The sequence below is a fragment of the Tursiops truncatus genome, chromosome 2 (genome assembly GCF_011762595.2).
Source record: "Tursiops truncatus isolate mTurTru1 chromosome 2, mTurTru1.mat.Y, whole genome shotgun sequence".
NCBI classification, from domain to species: Eukaryota; Metazoa; Chordata; class Mammalia; order Artiodactyla; family Delphinidae; genus Tursiops; species Tursiops truncatus.
In genome coordinates this window covers 157,491,377-157,515,353 of record NC_047035.1, presented here as the reverse complement: position 1 = coordinate 157,515,353, position 23,977 = coordinate 157,491,377, and the positions used below count along the sequence as shown (strand labels likewise).

At 36.1% G+C, this 23,977-nt stretch overlaps 1 protein-coding gene and 1 pseudogene across 2 annotated transcripts in view; one reads left to right on the top strand and one right to left on the bottom strand.

Annotated features, from left to right (window-relative positions):
- YME1L1 (YME1 like 1 ATPase) overlaps window positions 1-23,977 on the top strand; it is a 37,863-nt gene that overhangs the window by 3,689 nt on the left and 10,197 nt on the right. The window contains exons 2-15 of one of the 2 annotated variants that reach the window (XM_004325328.4): window positions 1,055-1,186; window positions 6,064-6,226; window positions 6,762-6,860; window positions 11,019-11,128; window positions 12,479-12,629; window positions 13,037-13,120; window positions 14,235-14,317; window positions 16,438-16,528; window positions 17,494-17,646; window positions 19,105-19,237; window positions 19,944-20,006; window positions 21,126-21,238; window positions 22,096-22,251; window positions 23,247-23,398. In XM_004325328.4, the coding sequence (XP_004325376.1) occupies window positions 1,055-1,186; window positions 6,064-6,226; window positions 6,762-6,860; window positions 11,019-11,128; window positions 12,479-12,629; window positions 13,037-13,120; window positions 14,235-14,317; window positions 16,438-16,528; window positions 17,494-17,646; window positions 19,105-19,237; window positions 19,944-20,006; window positions 21,126-21,238; window positions 22,096-22,251; window positions 23,247-23,398 (1,683 nt within the window). Of the gene's footprint in view, window positions 1-1,054; window positions 1,187-6,063; window positions 6,227-6,761; window positions 6,861-11,018; window positions 11,129-12,478; window positions 12,630-13,036; window positions 13,121-14,234; window positions 14,318-16,437; window positions 16,529-17,493; window positions 17,647-19,104; window positions 19,238-19,943; window positions 20,007-21,125; window positions 21,239-22,095; window positions 22,252-23,246; window positions 23,504-23,977 lie in introns of both variants that reach the window. The other variant, XM_073801575.1, reaches the window with a different exon arrangement.
- Window positions 17,999-18,715, bottom strand: LOC101335697 (synaptophysin-like protein 1 pseudogene; annotated as a pseudogene).

Here is a 23,977-nt window from a genome sequence, read left to right as displayed (position 1 = left end):
CCTGGATTTACGCTAATGAGGTGACTTAAACTGGGGTTTCTAGTAAACAATATATAGGTAAATAAGTAAGTATATGAAGTGTGTTAGATAATGAAAATGTCAAGAAGGAAAAATAGAGCAGAGGAAGGCAATAAGGAATATTTTTTAGGGGAGGGTTGCTGAAATCTTACATAGGTTGTCCAGGGAGATGAATGAAAAGATGACTTGTGAGTTAGGAACTGAAGGGAGAGCAAACTATGTGACTAACTGGACAGGGGAATAAACAACAGTGCAAAGTCCTTGAGGTGAGGGCCTGCCAGGTGTTTTCCAGGAACAGAAAGGGGGATGCGGTGGTGGGAGCGGAGAGAAGGAAGGGGAACTTAGTGGTGGATCAATTTGGAGAGGTGATGAAGAGCCAGGGAGGGCTTTCTGTGTCATCATTGTTAGGACGTTGACTTTTATTGTGAGAATAGCCATTGGAGGGTTTTGAGCAGAGGAGTGATGAGATCTGACTGGCTTTAATAGAGCAGATTCAGGGAGAGAAGTTAGGATGCAGTTGTAAAAATCCACATATGGATGATGGTGACTTAGAATAGGGTGGTGCAGTGGGGAAGTTGAAAAGTATAAAATTCTGGGTATATGCTTACTTGTTTCATGTCTGCGAAATATTTCATTTTTGTGGTGGTATCATTTGTGTAGCCACTCCCCTATTGGACATTTCTAGCTTTCCACAAATTTTTAAATATTTTGATGAAAACTGTCTTCTGTGCATATGCAAGCATAGATCATTACTTACTAGATTATTTCCTTGGAATAAATCCCTAGAAGTTAGATTGCTCGAATGGTGAAATGTATGTATTTTTAATACTTTTGCTGTATATAACCCCTATACTATCCTGAAGGTCAGTTTTCTTCCTACCAGCAATAATCTGAGTATTTATAATTTTTAATGTATAGTTTTGATATACGGTGTATATTTAACTTTTTACAATACCCAATCCTGACAATAAAAGGTTTTTTCTTCTGTTTTTATTTTAAAAAGCACTACTTATTTTCAGCTTCTATCTTTTTATAGGTTACAGTTCCTCTGAGTCATCTCATCAATGCCTTCCATTCACCGAAAAACACATCTGTTTCTGTCAGTGCATCAGTTTCTCAAAACCAGCATCGGGATGTAGTGTCTGAGCATGAGGCTCCCAGCAGTGAGGTAATAGTTTTTACCCTGGGTGTGTGAGAAAGTTTTTTTGGTTTACTACATTGTAAACATGCCTGAAATAACTTTCTATGTTTAGGCATTTGTAACAGGGTGATTTCTGTCTTCAGCTTCATCTCCCTTTTACGATTAAAGATGTCTAACTCTGGCTTTGTTGTACATATAGAAATACTACTTTGTTTTATTTTTAACATTTAATTTATAAAAAATTTCATGTGGCAGTGTATTGGTATTCACTTCCTACGTTACTGCTTGTGTAATATCATTTAGATATTCTTTTGTGTTGCTTCAGTGGTAGCAGGGAACCTACAGTTAACTCCATAATTCCCATAATTTTCAGGAAAGATAGAATAGCAAGAAGTTATCATCTACCACCTTATAGGAGCTTTCAGTGTAATTGAACAATTAGAATATAGATACCTGAAAGTGAAATGTATAAGCTATGAAACCGTACTTTGAGTATTCAGAGAATTATAAAATCATTGTGGCCTAGGATATAGCGAATTCCCAACGTAGGAACCTTGTGTTTACAAGATTCATTAATAAGATAGTTTCTTGTAGCTCAGAATACATTTTTCATAGTAAACATTATAATCTATAGTTAAGTTTCTCAGAAGCCTCTTTAACCATAAATAGTTTATGTTCTTAGTCCTGATATCAGGGGCTATGGCAAAGGACAGTAGAGGAGGAGTTGAAAAAAAAGTTTGCAGGACTTCCCTGGTGGCCCAGTGGTTAAGACTCCACGCTTCCAATGCAGGGGGCCCGGGTTTGATCCCCGTTCGGGGAACTACAATCCCACATGCCACGTGGCACAGCCAAAAAAAAAAAGTCTGCTTTTGGTGGGGGTGGGATGGGGGGTGGTTGTGAGGTGAGTCTTGGGATACAATTTTACTTAGATGAAAAGTTTGTCTTTATGCTTTCCTTTTTTTTTCTTTTTTAATTGATTATTTATTTTTGGCTGTGTTGGATCTTCATTGTTGTGCGTGGGCTTTCTCTAGTTGTGGCGAGCGGGGACTACTCTTCTTTGCGGTGCGCAGGCTTCTCATTGAGGTGGCTTCTCTTGTTATGGAGCACGGGCTCTAGGCGTGCAGTCTTCAGTAGTTGTGGCTCGTGGGCTCAGTAGTTGTGGCTTGCGGGCTCTGGAGCACAGGCTCAGTAGTTGTGGCGCACGGGCTTAGCTGCTCCGCAGCATGTGGGATCTTCCCGAACCAGGGTATGAACCCGTGTCCCCTGCACTGGCAGGCGGATTGTTAACCTCTGTGCCACCAGGGAAGCCCCTATGTTTTCCTTTTATGTTATCTGCCAAATTCCTATTGCCTCTGTCTATGGGCAATCCATTCTTGTCTTCTGTTGTGACACCCTTCTTCCAATTTACAGCCCGAGAGCTTTCCTAATGATAAGACTGCATGTATCAAAATTGCTACATGCAGCAATATTATGTTCATTTTAGAAATTTTGGAAAATATTATGTAGGTAGAAGAAATTAAATTAACCTATGATCCTGCTTCTCTTTTTCTCACTTGTACTTTTATATTTTATAATAGTTGGATCATACTGTATATGCTGATTTAGATTTTGCTTGATCATTTAATAGTCTTAGGAACTTTTTATTCCATACATTTTCTGTATTTTTAATGACTTTCAGAGTGTTCATTTTATGATGTTCTCTTTTTGGATATTGTTTCCAATTTTTTGCTGCTCTGAACAACACCATTTGTACTCTCCGTGGTGCTAAATGTTTGACTATTTCATCAAGTGAAATGGCTAGGTCAGTAGTGAAGTACATTTTGGGGGCTTGAAAAGTAGCTAAACTCTAGAAGCCAATGTTGAGCTTAAAACTAATGGTCTCAGATACAGAATTGGTGTCTTATCCTCGATTTACCTTCATTATTCCTATGGTTTATCATTGATGACTGTTTGTTATTGCTTCACAAACATTTTCATTCTTCTTAAGCATCCTCCCTCATCTCTACTCGCACTTCCTTTGCTCTGAGGTTACATTGCTTTCATCAAGTCTTGCTCATCCAAACACCCACTTCACAGTGCAAGCAAAAAACTTTCAACTTCCTTCAAGCTACTGACTTCTTTTCCTGTTGCTTTCGGACTTCTTGAAAAAGTAGTACTCTGAACTTAACATTTGTTCTTGCTAAACTTTTATTCATACTACATCCCATTGTAGTTTGGCTACTACTTTTACCATTTTATAGACTTGTTTTGGTATATTTTGTTGACTTCCTTAGCAGTAAGTACAGGCCTTTTTAAAAATCCACATCTTTTTCATCTTTTCCTTAGCATTTGACCTTGCTGAACATCCACTGCTTTCAAAATACTTTCATAAATTGAGTGATACTACATTGATGGTTTTTTTTTTTTCTCTTTCTGTTTTGCTGGGCGTTTTTATTGCCAGCCTTTTACACAGTGTGTGTACATTTATCTGTAATCTAATTTTCATTTTGCATAGTCTCCCAGATTATATATCTTAATGTCTATATATATTTATATGCTGATAACTCCCAAATCTATCTCCAACTCTAAAGTATCTCTAAAGTTTTAAAGTAATTATCTGGTGGCTTATTAAAATACCCCTCTGGATAGGCTCCAAGGACCTCGAAATTAAGATGTCTAAAACTGAGCTGCTTCCCCAGATTCCAGTGTTTTTTTTGTTTTTGTTTTTGTTTTTTGCGGTACACAGGCCTCTCACTGTTGTGGCCTCTCCTGTTGCGGCGCACAGGCTCCGGATGCGCATGCTCAGCGGCCATGGCTCACGGGCCCAGCCGCTCCGCGGCATGTGAGATCTTCCTGGCCCGGGACATGAACCCGTGTCCCCTGCATCGGCAGGCGGACTCTCAACCACTGCGCCACCAGGGAAGCCTGATTCCAGTGTATTTGATCTTAGAGTGGTTTTAGCCCCTCTTCATCAGTCTGGGTCCAACCAAGAGAGAGAGACCACATAGTCATTTGAACAGTGAATGTTTAATATAAAAAATATATAATTTTTTAGTTTAATATTTTAAAAACCCTGGTCTAACGGGATTAGAATAACTAGGGATTGGCTAGTAATAAGTAAAGAAAATTCAAATATATAGGACTTGCGGATTCAAGAAGCAGCTAATCCTCCCAGGACTGAGAGCTTCCCAGGAAGAGTTCTCCACCCCTGGGCTGAGGTTCTGAGGTTGTTGGAGAGGGAATGGCCTTGGCTCACTGAATGGCGCAGGAGTCACTGGTGCCGTGCCAGCTGAACCTGATGGAAATCTGCCCCCTTGGGTACCAGGAGAAGCTGTTCATGGGGATGTGTGTTACTGGAAAAGCTGCTGGGTACTGCTGGCAACTGTGCACTGTAGGAGCCAGGCTTTGGAGAAGCTGCACCAGTGGCAAGAACCACTCCTGGAGAAACCCATGGGTGTTATGTTGCACACAGGAGCCTGCTGAGTGAACACAATAGCCTGAACCAGGAGCAGAAACTCCTCCTACAATGTCTCTCCAGTGCCCTCTACTGACAGCTTAATGTTCTAGCCAACAAAGGAAAAATATTTAAAGGAGCCAAAAATATTTTTTGGCTCCATGAACATGGAGCCAAAAAAAGGATGAAGAGGAGCTAAGAGACAACAAATCAATAACCAGCACATCCATCCTTCTCCCTCACAATCCCTATACTTTACTGGTTTCTTCAAATGTCTGTTGTCTGTGACTTGGTATTTGCATCCTTCTTAGTCAGGGCTCAGTTCAGGTTCATACCATTTTTCTCTTGTTACATCAGCCTTCTGTTCTCCAGCTTATCATCTTTGTCTTCTATTTTCTTCCTATAAAACAAAACTAATGATATTAGCTATAGAATTAAATTCAAACAAGGCTCTTCACAATATGGCCATAGCCCATCTTTCTAGTGCTTTCTTTGGTCACTAAACTTTTTACTGCATCTCAAACATTCCAAGCCCTTTGATGACTTTTTGTTTGCCCTCTTCCCCAAGGTTTCTGCCCCCATCATTTGTGAATTAAGTGTTATTTCAGTGAAGCCTTATCACTTAGGAAATTAGTTGTGTGTTCTCTTATGACTTTTTAAAAAAATATCTCTGTAATAGCAGTTACCTTATTGTATGGTAATTATCATATTCATATGTACCTTATTTCTCTTTATGTTCCTAGGACTTGATACTCATTATGTAAGGGGCATAAATTTCTGTCTTAGTTAAAAATCTGCATTTCCCTTTGTATTATAAATAGACTTTTTGGTTTCCCCATTTTAAAAGATAAAATATCTTTGTAGCTCTTGAATATTGTACTCCTTCTGATTCCATTATGATAATGTGGTTTATATTCTACAGTTTTTATTACCTTAAAAAGCACCTTTTAATGGCTTCCCTGGTGGCGCAGTGGTTGAGAGTCCGCCTGCTGATGCAGGGGACACGGGTTCGTGCCCCGGTCCAGGAAGATCCCACATGCCGCAGAGCGGCTGGGCCCGTGAGCCATGGCCTCTGAGCCTGCGCGTCCAGAGGCTGTGCTCCGCAACGGGGGAGGCCACAACAGTGAGAGGCCCGCGTACCGCAAAAAAAAAAAAAAAAAAAAAAAAAAAAAATTAACATTGTTTCAATTGATAAGTACTCTTCAAGTTAAATAGCTTGATAATAATGCTTACTTGATATAAACAACAAGGACCTACTGTATAGCACAGGGACCTGTATTCAATATCTTGTAATAACTTGTAATGGAAAATAATCTGAAAAAGAATACATATATTTATACGTATATAAGTATATGTATATATAACTGAATCACTGCTGTATAACTGAAACGTTGTAAATCAACTATATGTCAGTAAAAAAATAAAAATTAAAAAATAATAATGCTTACTTGGTTGAATTAATCTTTTACAGCCTATACTTAACTTAAGGGACCTTGGATTATCTGAATTAAAAATTGGACAAATTGATCAACTGGTAGACAGTCTACTTCCTGGAATTTGTAAGGACAAAAACGTTTCTTCCCATTGGCATACATCTCATGTATCTGCACAGTCCTTCTTTGAAAATAAATATGGTAAGTTAATATATTTTGTGTCCCAATGAAGGTAAGCCATTACAGTACTATTGATAATTTAATTGATACCACTTATTTTTTTTTGATACCACTTATTAATACACCTCTGGTTTCCAGTGTTTCATTACATTGTTGATTAGAGGGTTTTTTTTTTTCTTTTTTTTTGATTAGAGTTTTGAAATTGTCTCTAGGAAATAGCAATTTTTTGTTTCTCCGTGCTCTTAGCTAAAAGTAACTTAAGCTAGACATATATATTTTTACCTCTTGGTTTGAATTTAATTTCATTGGCAGCTATATTTGTATATCATATAAAAAAAGATAATGCAAAGGACAAGTGATAGACACTAATATGATGAAGAAATGTGATTAAATTTGCAATGCTTTTAGATAAAAATGCAAAAAGCAGAGTCATACATGGGCAAATGAAAAGCAAAACTCATTTTGGTTTTTCTAATATTCGGTAAAATTATTTGTTGTATTTCATGACTTTTTTGTTTGACCGTTAGAAAATTTACTTTTTACAATTTCCCTCCAGGTTGCTTAGATATATTTAGTACTTTACGTTCCTCTTGCTTGTACAGACAACATTCAAGAACTCTTAAAAGAATTTGTTCAGATCTTCAGTACTGGCCAGGTATGAAGCAACAGTTGTACTTATTTTGAAAAAAATAATAGATTTATTTAATCTATTCAGATTTGTCTTTTTTAATGATATTAATGATTAGAAACATTCATTTGTAGCTCACAGTAGAACTTGGAGAATATTTGGAATCAACTAGTTTGGGTATATCTGTGTAATTTTTAACCTGGGAAATATAACTAAATTTTGAATGTGAGTGACAAGTGCCACAGTAAAGGAAACTCTAGGGAGCTCACGTATACCTGCTCCAAAACAATTAAGCACATTTGTTTACTTCTCTCATTTTCAAAATCCCATTGCAATGACAAAGAAAGATAAAAATAAGAAAAAAGTCAGGGCAGCAGCAGAGGGGTTTTGTAAATGGACCAGAAATTTGATGACTTTCTGGAACTTGTAAAGTAGACGAAACCCCATTGATATCAAAATCCAATATGTATTCATTCATATTTATTTAATATCAGGCACTACTGATAGGTGTTAGGCGAGAGTGAAAATTATGTAACTGAAAAAGACATATGTTATCAACCCTCATGAAGCTTATAGTAGAGTGACATGAAAGAGGTGTGTAATGCTAATTCCAGTAGAACTTAGGAAAAATCCCCAAGTTCTAAGTCAATAATAGTGAGCTCTGGGGTAGCTGATTTAGTGAAACAGTTGAAAGATTGCGAAAAGTGGGCCAGTCACAGAACAGATTTGGCTTGCAACTTTTAGACAAAAGAACACATCTCTAATAAGGTATCCGTGTGTGTATGTTGAAAGGGGACTCCTGGTTTGAGGGTTGATGCCAAAGAGAGAAACAAGAGAGTAACCCAGGTTACTTTGGACTTGAATCATACACTAAAGGTACCTGCTCATTTACCATAAGTCCATGTTTTGTAGTCTAAATATATTTACCACTTTGATAGTTTTGAGGACTCCTGTCTGCAGTCAGTACTGATCATTGTGTTCTTCTTTACAAATACAAATGGTTTGCAAGAATCTCCATGTTTGAGGAAAATTTATAGCATGAAGGAGAGGCACCGGGTTGGGCAAAGAAATCTCTTTTGTAGTTCTTTGAAGAAATGGTTAATGTAGAAGACAGAAGAATACTTAAGAAGGGATGATACACTCAGTTTTAAATATTCAAGGAAGAAAAAAACTGAGCATGTATTAGGGTATAAAATATATCTTAATAACTTTTTAAAAAGTTAAAACTCAAAGGTCAGATTCTCTGATCATATGATAAAACTGAAGTCAAATAATAGAAAAGATACCTAAAAAAAATTCCTAAATATGTGGAAATGTTTAAAGATACTTTTCTAAGTGTCTTGTGGCTGAAGGGAATTGAAAACAAATTACAGACAATTATTCCTGAACCACAATGAAAATCTGCATATCTAAATCTTTGGGTTGAGGACAAACTGAAGCTGAAAGCATTGTATGAATTTTAGGAAATAAGGAAGATGGGAAATAAATTGATTAAATATTTATTTTTAGAATTTCTTTAAAAGAACATGAGAAATTAATATGGATAAGACACATTAAATTAAATGAATATAATGGCAAGAAATGGTTTTACTTAATTTAATCAAGAATCAATTTAATTTGAAAAGAAAATAGAACAAACAGTCTGATTAAGAAATGATGAGAAAATACAGTGTTAGAAGTGAAAAGTGGGAACTGTCACAGATAATGAAGATTTTTAAATTGTATATAATTTTATATTGTAAATAAAAATATGTTGAAACATAATTATTTGAGTTATAAATTACTAGCAGAATTGACCCAGGAAGAGATAAGACAATAACTATAGAATTTGAAAGATAATATCTTTCAAATATAATCTCTTTGCCCCAGAGGCACTAGGCTCAGATGGTTTTATGGCTGTATTCTGTTTTCCAAGGTCAGGAGTCTTCCTGTTATTTAAAACTTTTTTAATAAAGAAAAAGATAGACTAGGCTTCCCTGTTTATTCCATGAGATGACTGATACTAAAATATTAGTACAAAAAGAATACAATAGATTAATTTCACTTAATCTAGATACAGAAATCCTAAGTAAAGTCTAAAAAAGCACATATAGAAATATCCTAAAAATTATGATTAAGGAATACAAGAATAATTTAACATTAGGAAGTATGTTAATTTATCATGTTAATTGATTAGACAAGAAAAGGATTATTATTTGTGTATGATAAAAAGGCATGTGATATATATGCTAACTATTATGCTTCCTAAAAACTTGTAGAATAGATACTTTTAAAATTTCTGAAGTGTATCTGTTAGGTTCTCATTAATATGAGAAACAGGATGTCTGGTATCCTGTTTTTGTTCAGTAATTTGGAGATCCTGAAATATCTGATTAAAAAGAAAAAGGAAGTTTTATATAAGTTAAAAGGGGCAAAATTATAATTAGGTGATACAATTGTTTACCAGAAAATTCAATAAAATCAACTGAAAGGCTGCCCTGGTGCCATAGAAGATAAATGCATAAAAATCAATCGCTTTTTTTTTTTTTATCCTAGCAATAGGTTTTATTTACAGTTCGTTCAAAATCCATGAAATCTTGTATCCTGACAAGAAATATGCAACATGATACATATATACACACACAGATGTATATATGTATGCATGTGAAACCTGACTGAAAGAAATAAAAGAAGAGCTGAGTAAAATAAAGTGAGAGAGTACTGTAGTCCTCTTCAGAAGAACTTAGTGTTCTAACATTATCAATTTGCACCCAGATTTTCAATGCAACTCCAATCAAAACTCGAAACATTGGTTAGGAAAATAAAGAGTTGATTTTAAATTTGGGCATTAAAAGGGAATCAGATTATTTTCTTACACCTTAAAAAGTTCCAAAGAACTGAAAACAAGTAGAAGTATTAGATGAAGTCAGTAAACTGCCTTTAAAATCTTAGTGTGAGGATGAGACTCTTTAATCAAAGCACAGTGAACAAACCACTAAAGATTAAAAGACATGGCTTCATTAACCTTACAGATTACTGTATCACTTAATTAAAAGACAAAGACATTAAAATAAATGTTTGAAATATACATGACTAAAAGTATATCTTAAAGTATATCCATATTCTGCAAATGAAAATGGAAAAATATGAAAGGTCATGAGTGCTCAGTTCACTAAAGAAATAAAAATAATCAATAAAAATAAAAAATGTGGGCTTCCCTGGTGGCGCAGTGGTTGAGAGTCCGCCTGCCGATGCAGGGGACACGGGTTCGTGCCCCGGTCCGGGAAGAGCCCACATGCCGCGAAGCGGCTGGGCCCGTGAGCCATGGCCACTGAGCCTGCGCGTCTGGAGCCTGTGTTCCGCAATGGGAGAGGCCACAACAGTGAGAGGCCCGCGTACCGCAAAAAAAAAAAAAAAAAAATTAAAAATGTTTTCAAAAATTTTCCTCACTTCTATTCTGAAATGCAAATTGAAACAAAATGTTACTTTCTGCCCATCAGATTTTATACAAATTAAAAAGATTTTTATTTATATTCAGTGCTGCAAAGGATATGGAGGAAAGGACACTCATATTCATTCGTGGGTGTATAAATTCTTGACAACATCCTTTTGGAGGACAGTTTCTTAGTGTTAAATAGTTCAAGTCTCACAGTGTCACTTTTAGGAATGTAGTCTGTGTGTGATGAAAGATAACAGGTACAAGATTTTTAACTGCAGCATTATTTTTAGCAATAAAAACTAGGAAACAGCTAATGCCCATAGTAGGGAAGAAGATGAGTAAATTGCCATACCCTGATACATGGGAAAACTGTAAACAGCCATTAAACTGAATGCACTGCCTCATCTGTTCTGGAAAATGTCCATGATAAATTGTTAAGGGAAAGAAGACAATTGCAAAAGTTATGTACTATTTTTACAGAAAGAGCATGTTTTAATACATAGAAGTATAGTCATGGAATTGTTCAATTGGTTACTTCTGGAACACTTCAGCACACTTGTAATTAAAGTAATTAAAACGGATTGAATCTATAAATCAACTTTACTTTTTCTTGGTAATTTTAAAATGTAAAAACATAAACAAAGAACTGTGTTAAAAAAATGAGATAATAACTAGGATGTACGGGAATAGTGTCAGAGTTTTGATTCTTATGCATTTTCCTTATAAAAATTTAAAATGAGAAGTAAATATGATACTGTTTGATTCAGTTTTCATACAGTCTCGGGGTTTTAAAACTTTAAAATCAAGGACACGACGTCTACAGTCCACTTCTGAAAGATTAGCAGAAACACAACATACAGCACCATCATTTGTGAAGGTAATTAGACCTTTTATGCTGTTGTTTGAAAAAGCAGTAATTTTCAAGTTATTAAAAAGAACGTTCAATATCTGATTTCTATTGCTGACTAATAGATTTTCTTCCATCTTTCCACTTAGAATAAAGGATTAATATCCTGTGTAATCAATATAGCTAGAACTCTCCTGGGTGCCAAGCTTATCTTTCCATTAGCCTGTTAGACATCTTCCTCTGTTTTTTTTTTTTCCCTGTCAATCTACACCTGCTTATGTATTCTTGGATAAGTAGCATCCACCCAAGCTAGAAACCTGCTGGACAGCTATGATCTGTCCATCTTCTCTCACCTCCCACATCCATTAATCACTAAAATCCTGTTGATTCAGCCTCTTAAGTATTTATTTCTTAAATCTATCTTCATCCCCAGTTCCACTGCATAGATAGACCATAGTTATTTCTTGCCTAGATTCCTCTCATAAACACTCATTTAGTCTCCTTGCCTTTAGTTTTGCTACCTTTAGCCCAGCCTCCAGACTGCCATCCACCAGACTGTCTGAAATGTATCAGTGTAATGGTTGTATTCCTCTGCTTTATTGTCAGACTTCTGCCGTGTATACATACGGCATTTCATCATTTGGCATTCTGCCTACCATTTTTGTGTTCTTATCTTTCAGTGTGCCCCCTCCTCTCCTCCTACCCTCCTCCTCTCCTGGTTTTTTAAAGTCCTGTCAAACAAGATTGTTTATAGCTCTTGAGCACTAAAGGCTGCTGTTTCATGGCTCTGTCAAATTATTCATGCTCTGTGCTGCTGTGGTTCAGCTGTGCCATTCTCTGTAAGGCCTTTACTGACTTCTTAGGTAGCAGTTGTTTTACCACCATACCTAGTACCTCTAACATAGTATCAGAATGACTTCAAAAACTTAGTTGTTTGTGTATCTCTGCCCAATAGACTGAAAACGTTCAGACGATCGGTTATTTATCTTTACATCTTCAGAACTTATACAGGACCAAGTATATGCAAGGTGCTCAGTAAACATTTAATAAATGAATGAGGTTTTTCCTCCAGCAGAAATAAAGGAATGTGACCTATTCTAAGCCATTAGAACCCTAAGTCAACATGTGACCTGTTAAATGTTTTCAGTGTAGTTAGTGGTCTTATGTAGAGAGTTTCTCTATATTAATTGATGCAAGTATAGGGTCCAGTGTTAGTTTCCTAGCCATTGATTATTTATTGTTGAGTCTTAATTCTTCACATTGACAATAAAAATTTTTAATTCTAGAATTTTAATGAATTTTTTTGTGAGTGGTTGTTATATTTTGGGGGAGTATTATCCGTATAATCAGCTGATACTGATGTATTGTTTGCGTATTTAGGGGTTTCTTTTGCGGGACAGAGGATCAGACATTGAGAGTTTGGACAAACTCATGAAAACCAAAAACATACCTGAAGCTCACCAAGATGCATTTAAAACTGGTTTTGCAGAGGGTTTTCTGAAAGCTCAAGCACTGACACAAAAAACCAATGGTGAGTTGATTTGACAGCATCCATATTTAGGGAAGAATATCTGAAAGGAAGTTATAGTCCTGCCTTTAAGTGATTATAATAACTTTTCTAACAATTTCCCAACATTTTATTGGTTATATTTCGTTATATTTGTATCTTAAGCTGTGGTGTAGAAGTGGGAATATCTGCTGGCACTTTTCACTTTCTGAAGTGAGAAGCCAAAGTCAGCGATAGAAGCATGAGTGGCTTCATGAAGTTTTTGGTAACAGGTGCTGAAAGGCAATCATGGAGATTATGCAAAACATGCCAGGCTCCAATATTGCATGTGGTGAAATGTGATTACCGTCAGTAACCTAATATTTGCATTTCATTGATATGTCATTTCTCATTGATATAATTTGATTTAAGGCTTTTTCTTTTTTCTCCAGATTCTCTAAGAAGAACTCGCCTGATTGTCTTTATTCTGCTGGTAGTTGGCATTTATGGACTCTTAAAAAACCCATTTTTATCTGGTAGAGGCTCTTTATATTTATCTGACTTTTTTTTTTTGTCTTTTATATACTCATTTCTTTTTCATAGTTGGTCTAGCTAAGGCTTAGAGATAAGAAAACATTAATGATTATAGTTCCAGGGTCTAGGTCTTTCATTCCTAAGTCAAGACTTCTCAGATTGGGTCACTTTAAGATTGTTTTTTGCATTGAAATTAAAGTTCCAAGGATTATGTTAGAGTGGAAATGTTAGATCTACTTCTGGTAGTGGTTAGTTCCCCAGATTTTTAGAAAATGATACCTATCCAATAATAAAATTTTAAAAACATGTAGAATTTTATAATAGCAATACAAAGTGTAATAGTCATCTGTTTCAAAGACAGTAATAAATTGAATTTTGTAAAAATTAACTTATATGGAAAATTACTTTAAATAGAGTCCCAGATTTTCTCAGTTTGCAAGTCTAAAATGAAGTAATAATGTCAGGTTTAAGCGGTTCCAATTGCTTTTTCAACTATCATTCAGTTTTTACCCAGTGTTTTCTCCTTTCTTTATGATGGATTACCTTGAGAGAAAAAAACTGATTTACAATTAAGAACATTGATTGACCTGTATAAGGAATCATTCCCAGAACTTGCATGTAGCCCCAGTTATTTTAAAATTTGTTAGTGACATCAAACCTGAAATGAGGTTTTAACATCTAGGAATAGCCTTTTTATATCTAGATCTGCCTTCTCTTGTCTCCTTTTTTTCAAAAAAAAAAACCAATACAGGGATGATAGGTGATATCAGCAGGGTGGTGGAGGGGTGGGATGAGCTCTGATGATTATTCCTTTGTGTTTCTTAATTATGTACAATGGAGTTTGAGAACCATTGGTTTAAATTTTTATTATTCGATATAAGAAGAGGAAAATTCTTAGTTTTAATTGGAAAGGCAAAGGTGTCATTTTATTATGAATCATTTATTCCTTGAATACCATCTCAAAATCCAGAAGACCTAATATCTACGCCTCACACTGATTAAATATATGTGAACTTAGATATTTAATTTTTCTGGGCTTTCTTGCATCTGAAAAATAAGGTAGTTAGAATTTTATGAATCTATCAAATATGTAAACATTTGTTTATGTCCCTTTAGTCCGCTTCCGGACAACAACAGGGCTTGATTCTGCCGTAGATCCTGTGCAGATGAAAAATGTTACCTTTGAACATGTTAAAGGAGTAAGTTAAAAAGTTTACCTTGATCTCCTCAAACATTATCTTAATTGTATTTTATTATTCTAAAGGTTGAAATAATAGAAAATATATATTATTGGTCTCTGCCCCATGTTCCTGGCACAGACGTCCTAAAACCCTTGTCATTTCCAAAGTGCTAAGAGCACCAGGAGCATCTTTTGTTTTACTGTTTGGTCTTTGACCCCGGTTCCTGACACAGGGCTTCTGAGTCCCTTAGAATTTCCTGGGTGATAGCAGTGTCCTTTGTTCTTTTTTTTTTTCCGCCTTGGCCACACTGCATGCAGCTTGCCGGATCTTATTTTCCCAACCAGGGATTGAACCCGGGCCCACGGCAGTGAAAACTTGGAGTCCTAACCACTGGACCACCAGGGAATTCCTGCAGTGTCTTTTGTTCAAATGAGGTGGCTCTGGGTGGGTGCCTGGATGGGGGCCAGTCACCAGAAGGACCCAGCCATGATTAGGGTCTTAGAACTTTCACCTCCACTCTGTTCTCCAGAGAGGGGAGAGGGCCTGGAAAGGGAGTTAATAATTGATCATGTCTATGTGAGGAAACTCCCATAAAAATCCCAACAGATCTGGGTTCAGGGAGCTTTCAGTTGGTGAACACATGGAGGTGTGAGGACAGTAGCGTTTTCAGAGAGGACGTGGAGGGGCCTGTGCCTCTTCCTATGTCCCTTGCCCTACCTGTCTCTTCCTTCTGGCTGTTCTGAGTTATATCCTTTCATAATAAACCAGTAGTCTAGCACCTAAACTGGTTTCCTGAGTTCTCTGAGCTGCTCTAGCAAATTAATCAAACACAAGGAGGGGTTGTGGGAACCTCCAATTTATAGCCAATTGGTAGAAGCACAGAGACAACCTAGATTTGGGATTGGCATCTGAGGGGGGTGTGTGTGGTGCTAAGTGTTGTGGGACTTTGGCCCAAAGATGTGTTTTACATTCACCCCTTCCCAGGTACTTTCTTTTTAACACTGCCCAATGTACTTGAGCTTTCTCACTGAGAGTTATTTAAAGTTGTGTAATGTGAGGTTGCAGGTTGGCTGCAAATATGTTATTACGGCAGTGTAATTTAAAATAAATAAATATGTGAAAGTACACATGCAGAGGCATTTTAAATTTACATTGGTAGCCAACATTTTTAAATTGAAGTTTCACCCACAAAAAGAGTTCTGTATTGTTTGTTCATTTGTTTTTTGAACACTGAAGCCTGGAGTGCTAGGCCTGTATTCTCTGGCAGAGCCATGTTGTGGTTGTCTTTAAAGGGACTGTTGCTTTCCAGTTCAGCACATTGCCACCACTATTGTTTTACATCTGGCCTTCTGCACTCATTGATTAATACCGTTTTGCCACTAGGAATTTGCATTTGTGACTTCTGGTTATATGCTGACTAGGAAAATGGCTCACCATTTCTGATAGGCATCTTAATCTTACATCAGAGTTTTAAAGTTGAACTCGTTTTCTGATTGCCATTTTTGTTGGCCAGATTGGGCTTTATTTTTGCTAGGGATCTCAATTCTGCAATATTTTATATTTTGGAGATTAAATCTCTTAAATTTTTTTTACCACAGCCATTTATAAAACAATATTAGTACACTATAGCTTAATTTTTGTCACTGTCCTTTGGCATTTGTCAGGAACTAAATCGTTTATAATCTAGTAGTAGTTCCTTGTAATGAAAATGATCTCATAACTAATCACAAATTAATGTTATAACTTAAACACAGACTCCCTTATCATTAATATATAGTAAGTCCACATAATTTGCCATTGAAGCTTATAACCAGGTCCAAAACAGTTTTGGATTTGAAACTTACTAGGTGACTCTTTATATTAAATGCCACTGACACATTTAACGAGAATTTTGAATATAACAGTTCTTTTTAACCAAAGGAAGCAGTTAAAAAGGGTTTTTGTTGGGATATATAAGGAGACTTCATATAACTGGCATTGAGGGTCGGGAGAAAACTCTGAGTATTTCTAAAGGGGCCTTTTTGTATACTTTCACTGAAACAAAAAGCCAAGTTAATTTAATCTGCAGTTAAATTTATGATATTCAAAGAGGGTATCTTGGTAATATAATAATTACTTGGTAAATTGTATCACTTTAGGTGGAGGAAGCTAAACAAGAATTACAAGAAGTTGTTGAATTCTTGAAAAATCCACAAAAATTTACTGTTCTTGGAGGTAAACTTCCAAAAGGTAAGATATCTTCCCTTTCACATAACTTGACAAAATACTGTAATATGTCACTAATTTAACTTTTATCAAAGTTGATCAAAGTTTAATTCTTAATTGCTATTTTACAAATAAGTGCTCATTCTGAACATGCTGTTCTGTAATCTTTTTTTTTTGGTAATTTAAAATTTTGTTATAATTTCAAACTTTAAGTAAATTGCAACAATAAATAGTACAAAGAACTCCCTCCAGGGCTTCCCTGGTGGCGCAGTGGTTGAGTGTCCGCCTGCCGATGCAGGGGACATGGGTTCATGCCCCGGTCCGGGAGGATCCCACATGCCGCTCCGGCTGGGCCCGTGAGCCATGGCCGCTGAGCCTGCGTGTCTGGAGCCTGTGCTCCGTGGCAGGAGAAGCCGCGGCAGGAGAGGCCACGGCAATGAGAGGCCCGCATACCGCAAAAAAAAAAAAAACAAACAAAAAAAACTCCCTCCATACTTTTAACTCATGAGACTCAAAATTTTTTTAACATTTTGTTCCATTTGCTCATTCCTTTCTTTACATAACGTGTAATTTTTAAACCATTTGCAAGTGAATTATAGATGTCATGCTCCTTTGCCCCTAAATACCTCATTGTGTATTTCCTAAGAATTACGGATATTCTCTTTACACCATTTCAGTACAGTTATTAAAATCAGGAAATTTAACATAGATCCAAAACTATTAATCTAATTCAAAGTCATATTCAAATTTCAGCATTTGTCCCAATATGTAAACAGTATTTAAATGATACAGGAGAATTAGTTAAGGAGCAGATCCTGAAGTGAATCATTAGTAGAGACAAATACGTTTTGGCTATGTTTCAAAATATTGGTCATTGATGTGCCTTCAACTGCAAAGCTGTATAAATTAATAATTATTTGTTATAAGTTCATGCCAGGCTTTGTTTCTGATTTTTAATTTGAACCATTCTTGTTTATTTTTTCTTTTAGGAATTCTTTTAGTTGGACCGCCAGGGACAGGAAAGACACTTCTTGCCCGAGCTGTGGCTGGAGAAGCTGATGTTCCTTTTTATTATGCTTCTGGATCAGAATTTGATGAGATGTTTGTGGGTGTGGGAGCCAGCCGTATAAGAAATCTTTTTAGTAGGTTTTAACGTATCTTTCATACAGTACTAATTTCTCTTAACTTTAGAGGAAGAGGATTTCTTACCCTTTCTTTGCTACCTGTTTCTGATTGATATAGTTGGCTGAAATTGTAGGGTTCCGGTTTCGGATAACTTAGTGTGTGAGCTAAAATAGAACTGTACTTTTTTCCCCCAATTAGTCGGAAGAGCTAGTGGAAGTGCTCGATTGCTGGGTGAGGCTGGGGGCCTCACCAATTTATTGAAAAAGCTGTTAATTTTATTAGAAACAAAAAATGCTTCTCAAGATGTTGGCAACAAGTCATAGTATAGACATCTGTTTCAAACAGTGTACTTCTCCCTTCAATTATAAATTATATTCCAGTTGGAGGAGGAATACCTCCTTAGCTATGGGAAGTAGAAGTATTTGAGGGACTGTGTAAGCTGGTCTCCTTGTACACAAACCTTGCATTTCCTCCCCAAAGTATCATATTCAGAAACCAAAGATCACAGATACATTTAGGGATCCCAGAGTAGTCACAGAGCCAAAATGACATATCACTTCTTGTTGATTACAAGGCAGAAGTTCCTGGACAATATTGTGACCAGTAACTGTTTTAATATCTGTAAGAGCTTTAGCCCAGGCTGAAGTGCTCACCAACCACAAAAAAGTGGCAACAAGAGTAACAACAAAGTCAACCATGGGAAGTTTTCGACTATCACGATACACGTTCGTGTAACCAACATAGAGCAGCGATGCAGTACAGGAAGACAAAGACTGCAAAAGTAACATAGAATTGTGCAGAAGAAGAGTAATCTCCAATAAGGACATGATTTTTCCAATCTACATCACACATATTTACACCTTGATGTGCCTGAAATGATGCTTCATTCAACCTGAATTGATAACCCAAAGTAGCTGTGATCGTTTTATTGTCAGAAACTTTAGGATGACAAGCCACTTGAATTTCTGTTTTGCCCTTAAAACCTCCACAGGTGGCAAAAGCAAAGATAGAAGCAATCCACTCGAGGACCTTGATGAAGCCGAGCAGCTTCTTGAGCGGGTTGAGGTTGAGCTAGAAGGAGGACATCCTCTGAGGGAAGGAGGGAAAGAGAGTCAGGACGGTGGGGCGGAGGAGGAGGGGGACCGAAGAGACAGAGCTGCCCGGCCGTGAGAAAGGGCAAGCGGGGCGGGCCTATCAATTCTTTAGTATGTATTTAAAAAGTATTTGCCTCAAATCTGATTGTATATGGTTTGTACAACTAGGAAGAATGAATACTCAATGGTATAATTTTTTTTTTCTTCTGAGGCTACTGTTCTTAAATCAGTTTAAGAAGGACCTCCTTTTATGTATTTTCTCCCTACTGAATGTCTTTTTTTGGCTTTTTAACTGTCTTACAAGTTGTTAAATATTTATGCAATTTTATTTTATAAGTGTTGATTTTATTAAACTTATTTGAATCTTTTCTGTCTTCTTAGGGGAAGCAAAAGCAAATGCCCCGTGTGTTATATTTATTGATGAATTAGATTCTGTTGGTGGGAAGCGAATTGAATCTCCAATGCATCCATATTCACGGCAGACCATAAATCAACTTCTTGCTGAAATGGATGGGTAATTGAATCTTCCTGTCTTTAGAATTTGGTGATATATTTGGTAGCATACCAGAGATAGGAACAATTTTGTTTATAGGCAACAGAGTAGTCCCTCGTGCAAGAAGTAAAGACAAGCTATTTTGACTATTGTATTGTTTTTACTAATGGGATCATTGATAATTGTTATATCAACTTTTCTTAAATTAAGAAATAGATTTTTCATTTACTGTAGCACGACAGGAAAGCAGTGATTCCAGCTGAAAGTAGTAGTCTCTTTGGAGATGTAAAGAGAGAATACCCTTATCCCTGCACTGTTTGTGACTAGCTTTGAGTGTTGCTGTAGATCAAAAAAATGTTTCTTAAAGTCATATAAGACATTCTGGAAGTCTAGGAGCAAATAATTTGAATTGGTAAAGTTGAAAATAATTTTTCAAAAATTAGTCAGGGACTCAAGCTTTTTGTGTCAGGTCATCTCTTCCTAACTAGAAAAATTATTATGAAGGTATGTAACCACAGATGATTTGGTGATTTATTATTAACACTTTTATTGAAGTGCACTGGCATTTTAAAAAACAATTAGAGATGCCTTATCATTTTGGGCTTTAAAAAGATCAATCCCTTTTCTTTGCTGTCAGTAAGATTAATGATAAACAGTTTTGCATAGAACATTTCTACATGTGTGCTGTTTTAATTTTCAATGAAAAGGTCCTTTTTTTTTTTAATAGTTTTAAACCCAACGAAGGAGTTATCATCATAGGAGCCACGAACTTCCCAGAGGCATTAGATAAGTAAGTATTAAAATTTTTGTGATATATTCTAGAATAGTGATGAACTTTAAAAACATTGTGCTAAGTGAAGGAAACCCATCACAAAACATCACATATTATATGATTGCTTTTATATGAAATGTCTAGAATAAGCAGATCCATAGCAACAGAAAGTAATTTAGTGGTTGCCAGAGGTTAGGGAAAATGGGGAATAACTGCCAGTAGATTTGGGGTTTCTTTCAGCTGGAGGAGAGGGGGAGGGCGTAAAAATTCTCTAAAATTAGATTGTGGTGATGGTTGGGCAACTCTGAATATATTAAAAACCACTGGGTTACACTACCAAACGTAAAATAGATAGCTAGTGGTCAGCAGCGGCACAGCACAGGGAGATCAGCTTGGTGCTTTGTGACCACCTAGAGGGGTGGGATAGGGAGGGTGGGAGGGAGGCGCAAGAGGGAGGGATATGGGGATATATGTATAGCTGATTCAATTTGTTACACAGCAGAAACTAACACACCATTGTAAAGCAAATTTATACTCCAATAATGATGTTAGAAAGAAAACTACACTGGGTTTTCGACTTCAAATTCTATGATATGAAAATTGTATCTCAGTAAAGCTGCTAAAAGAGTCTTCTCACAACTTAAACATCACAAAGCTTTTGGGTGGGGGGTGGAGAGGATTTTTAGAATAAAATTTACTATAGTTTAAAATTTTTATTGGTTTTATTATATAGAAGTTATTCATACTTTCATTTGATCTAATAGTTAGTTCTTGCCTAAGACTCTAGTTTAACATTTTGTACTTAATAGCAGTAAGATGGATGTGTAGCGCTCATAATAGATTGCTGTAGAATTATTTGTTCCTTGACTGGCTGACTTGCATGTCTTTGTCTCTGACGGGTTGTATGCTATCTAGATGCACACATTTATCTATATGAACCTTTGTTCTGCCTTCCGGTTATTGAAACTGTTATTTGAGCCACGTTTTATAAGGAACTAATCTGAATATTTATGTTCAAAATAAATATTCGTTGCCATTGTCTTTCCATCTTCTCTTTAGGATGTCAGTCCTGTTTAACTTGACCTTCAGCACAGTCAGCTTATTAATTTATATTTTCTTTTTGTATTCTCCCTTTAGCGCCTTAATACGTCCTGGTCGTTTTGACATGCAGGTTACAGTTCCCAGGCCAGATGTAAAAGGTCGAACAGAAATCTTGAAGTGGTATCTCAATAAAATAAAGTTTGATCAGTGTAAGTCTTAATTCGATGATACAGACATTATCTCCATAAAATGGTAATATATCAATCCACCCTGTTTGTGGTCCTTACTCAGGATGTCTTAAAAGACAAATCCCTTTAAATGTCTATTTTTCTCTCCTCTTGTTTGTCCATAAAGTCCATTTCTCAATTAATGTGTATCCAGAGATTCTGTCATTTTGAATCCCGATTCTAAACAAAGTTTTCTTTGAGTACTTAGATAATACTTGATGAATCTATGTATAAATGTTTCTTTAGATGAATGTAAAATATAAAATAATATAAAAAGCACCTGTATATTATGAGCATAGTACCTTATGATATAGTCACTTCGGGGCCAAAAGAGGGGAAGCAAACTATAAAACAAAACACATGGAAATATTATAGAACCACCTGAGTAATAAAAGCAGCTATTAAAGCTGCAGTATTTTCAAAGATATCTGAATCAATTCATAAAACCAAATATGTTTCCGATAATAAGGGGGGCTGTTATGTCCAAAGTTATTCCAAGATGAAATTCTGAAAACAAAACGTTGTCTATGAATGTGCTTTTTCAGTTTGTGGTTAGGCCATAATTAAAGGTTTGTAAGTCGTTATCTGGCAACTCTACCTTTCTTTGTTTATCACAAAGTTATTTAAATGTAAGAACTTTTGTCATTTGTCCCAATGACAATTTTAATGGTGTGTTTAATAGCAGTTTTGGCTTTTTCCCCTTAGAATTTAGTGAAGTAAGCTTTTGTAAAATTACAGTTCATGATGGCTATCTTCTTTCTTTTGCAATGTGAGTTCTTTATGAAGAGCTTTTTATTAGCTCTTCTGAAATTTTAATATTGTGTCCTGTCTGCATATAGCTGTTGATCCAGAAATCATAGCTCGAGGTACTGTTGGCTTTTCTGGAGCAGAGTTGGAGAATCTTGTGAACCAAGCTGCTTTAAAGGCAGCTGTTGATGGAAAAGAAATGGTTACGATGAAGGAACTAGAGTTTTCCAAAGATAAAATCCTAATGGGTAGGTTTTCTTTTTTTCTTCTTTTTTTTCCCCTATCTTATACTGTTCATTATGTTAGAGGAAAAATTCTTTTTTTTTAAATTGCCACTTGGTAATTTTTGGTTTGGTGGTACTTCACTCTTTATTTATTTATTTATTTATTTATTGGCTGCATTGGGTCTTTGTTGCTGCGCGCGGGCTTTCTCTAGTTGCGGCGAGCAGGGGCTACTCTTCATTGCGGTGCACAGGCTTCTCATTGCGGTGGCTTCTCGTGGAACATGGGCTGTAGGAGTGTGGGCTTCAGTAGTTGTGGCTCACGGGCTCTAGAACTCAGGCTCAGTAGCTGTGGCACACGGGCTTAGTTGCTCTGCGGCATGTGGAGTCTTCCTGGACCAGAGCACGAACCCATGTCCCCTGCATTGGCAGGTGGATTCTTAACCACTGTGCGACCAGGGAAGTCCGAGAAAAAAACTCTTAATTTTGAGAGAAAGTTTATAAAAAATAAAGGTATAGAAACATGCAAATACATACTCTAACAGAGCAACACAGTTTGGCCTCTTACAGAACAAATATATTATAACTTATATTACACTCTTTGCGGGGCATGAGTGCCCATGTCTTTCCTCTTGTCCAATATTGCTGATAAAAGAATAGTTAATTTTACTGTTTTTCAGTATTTAATTTTTATTTTAAATCTTGAATTGCCTTCAAAACAGGTTAGTTATGATATTCCTGTTAAATTAGAAGTTTATTTTCTAGAAATAGAATTAAGCTTTTCCTTTTGATATAAGGATTAAGATGATAGTTTTTACAGTTTGGTTTTCAGTTGACAAATTATGGTTTACATGTGTTGTAGAGTGGAGTCAACTCATTTTTTAAACTTTCACACTTTTAAAATATTTATTAATGACATTAAATCATATTACTCTAAGAATGACTTTGAGGCAAAGGAGCTTCATTCATTTAAATATACCTTCCTAATGGAGTATTTTACTTAGGTAAATTTTTATTCTTAGGGCCTGAGCGTAGAAGTGTGGAAATTGATAACAAAAACAAAACGATCACAGCGTATCATGAATCTGGTCATGCTATTATTGCATACTACACTAAAGATGCTATGCCTATCAACAAAGCTACAATCATGCCACGAGGGCCAACACTTGGACATGTGAGTATCTTTAGTTTTTCTTTTCTTTCAGATAGTGCTCCCCAGGAGCTTATATAGGAAATTGCTGATGAAAACATTTCAAAAGAAAATTCAGCTACTTCCTAGGTGTGTTGATACTTTCTTCTTTAACTTCTTCAACTGTCTTGAAATCAGACATACTTGTGAAATTTATCTGCTAATAAAGGATATCCTTAATATTTCAGATAATATATTTACATTATGAAATGTAATTCAGGAATGACAGCAAAATATAATTCTTAAATATGTAGTTGTTCTTTTCCCCTCAAAAGAAATTATGTATCATAGTGACTGGTTCAATAGTTTTTCTAAGTTTTTTCTCATTGAGTAGAAGTTTCATTTTCATATCTAATTATAGACTTTTTATTTATTTATTTAATTTTATTTTTGGCTGCGATGGGTCTTCTTTGCTGCATGCAGGCTTTCTCTCGTTGAAGCGAGAGGGGGCTGCTCTTCATTGCAGTGCGTGGGCTTCTCATTGCAGTGGCTTCTCTTGTTGCAGAGCACAGGCTCTAGGCGCGCGGGCTTCAGTAGTTGTGGTACATGGGCTCAGTGATTGTG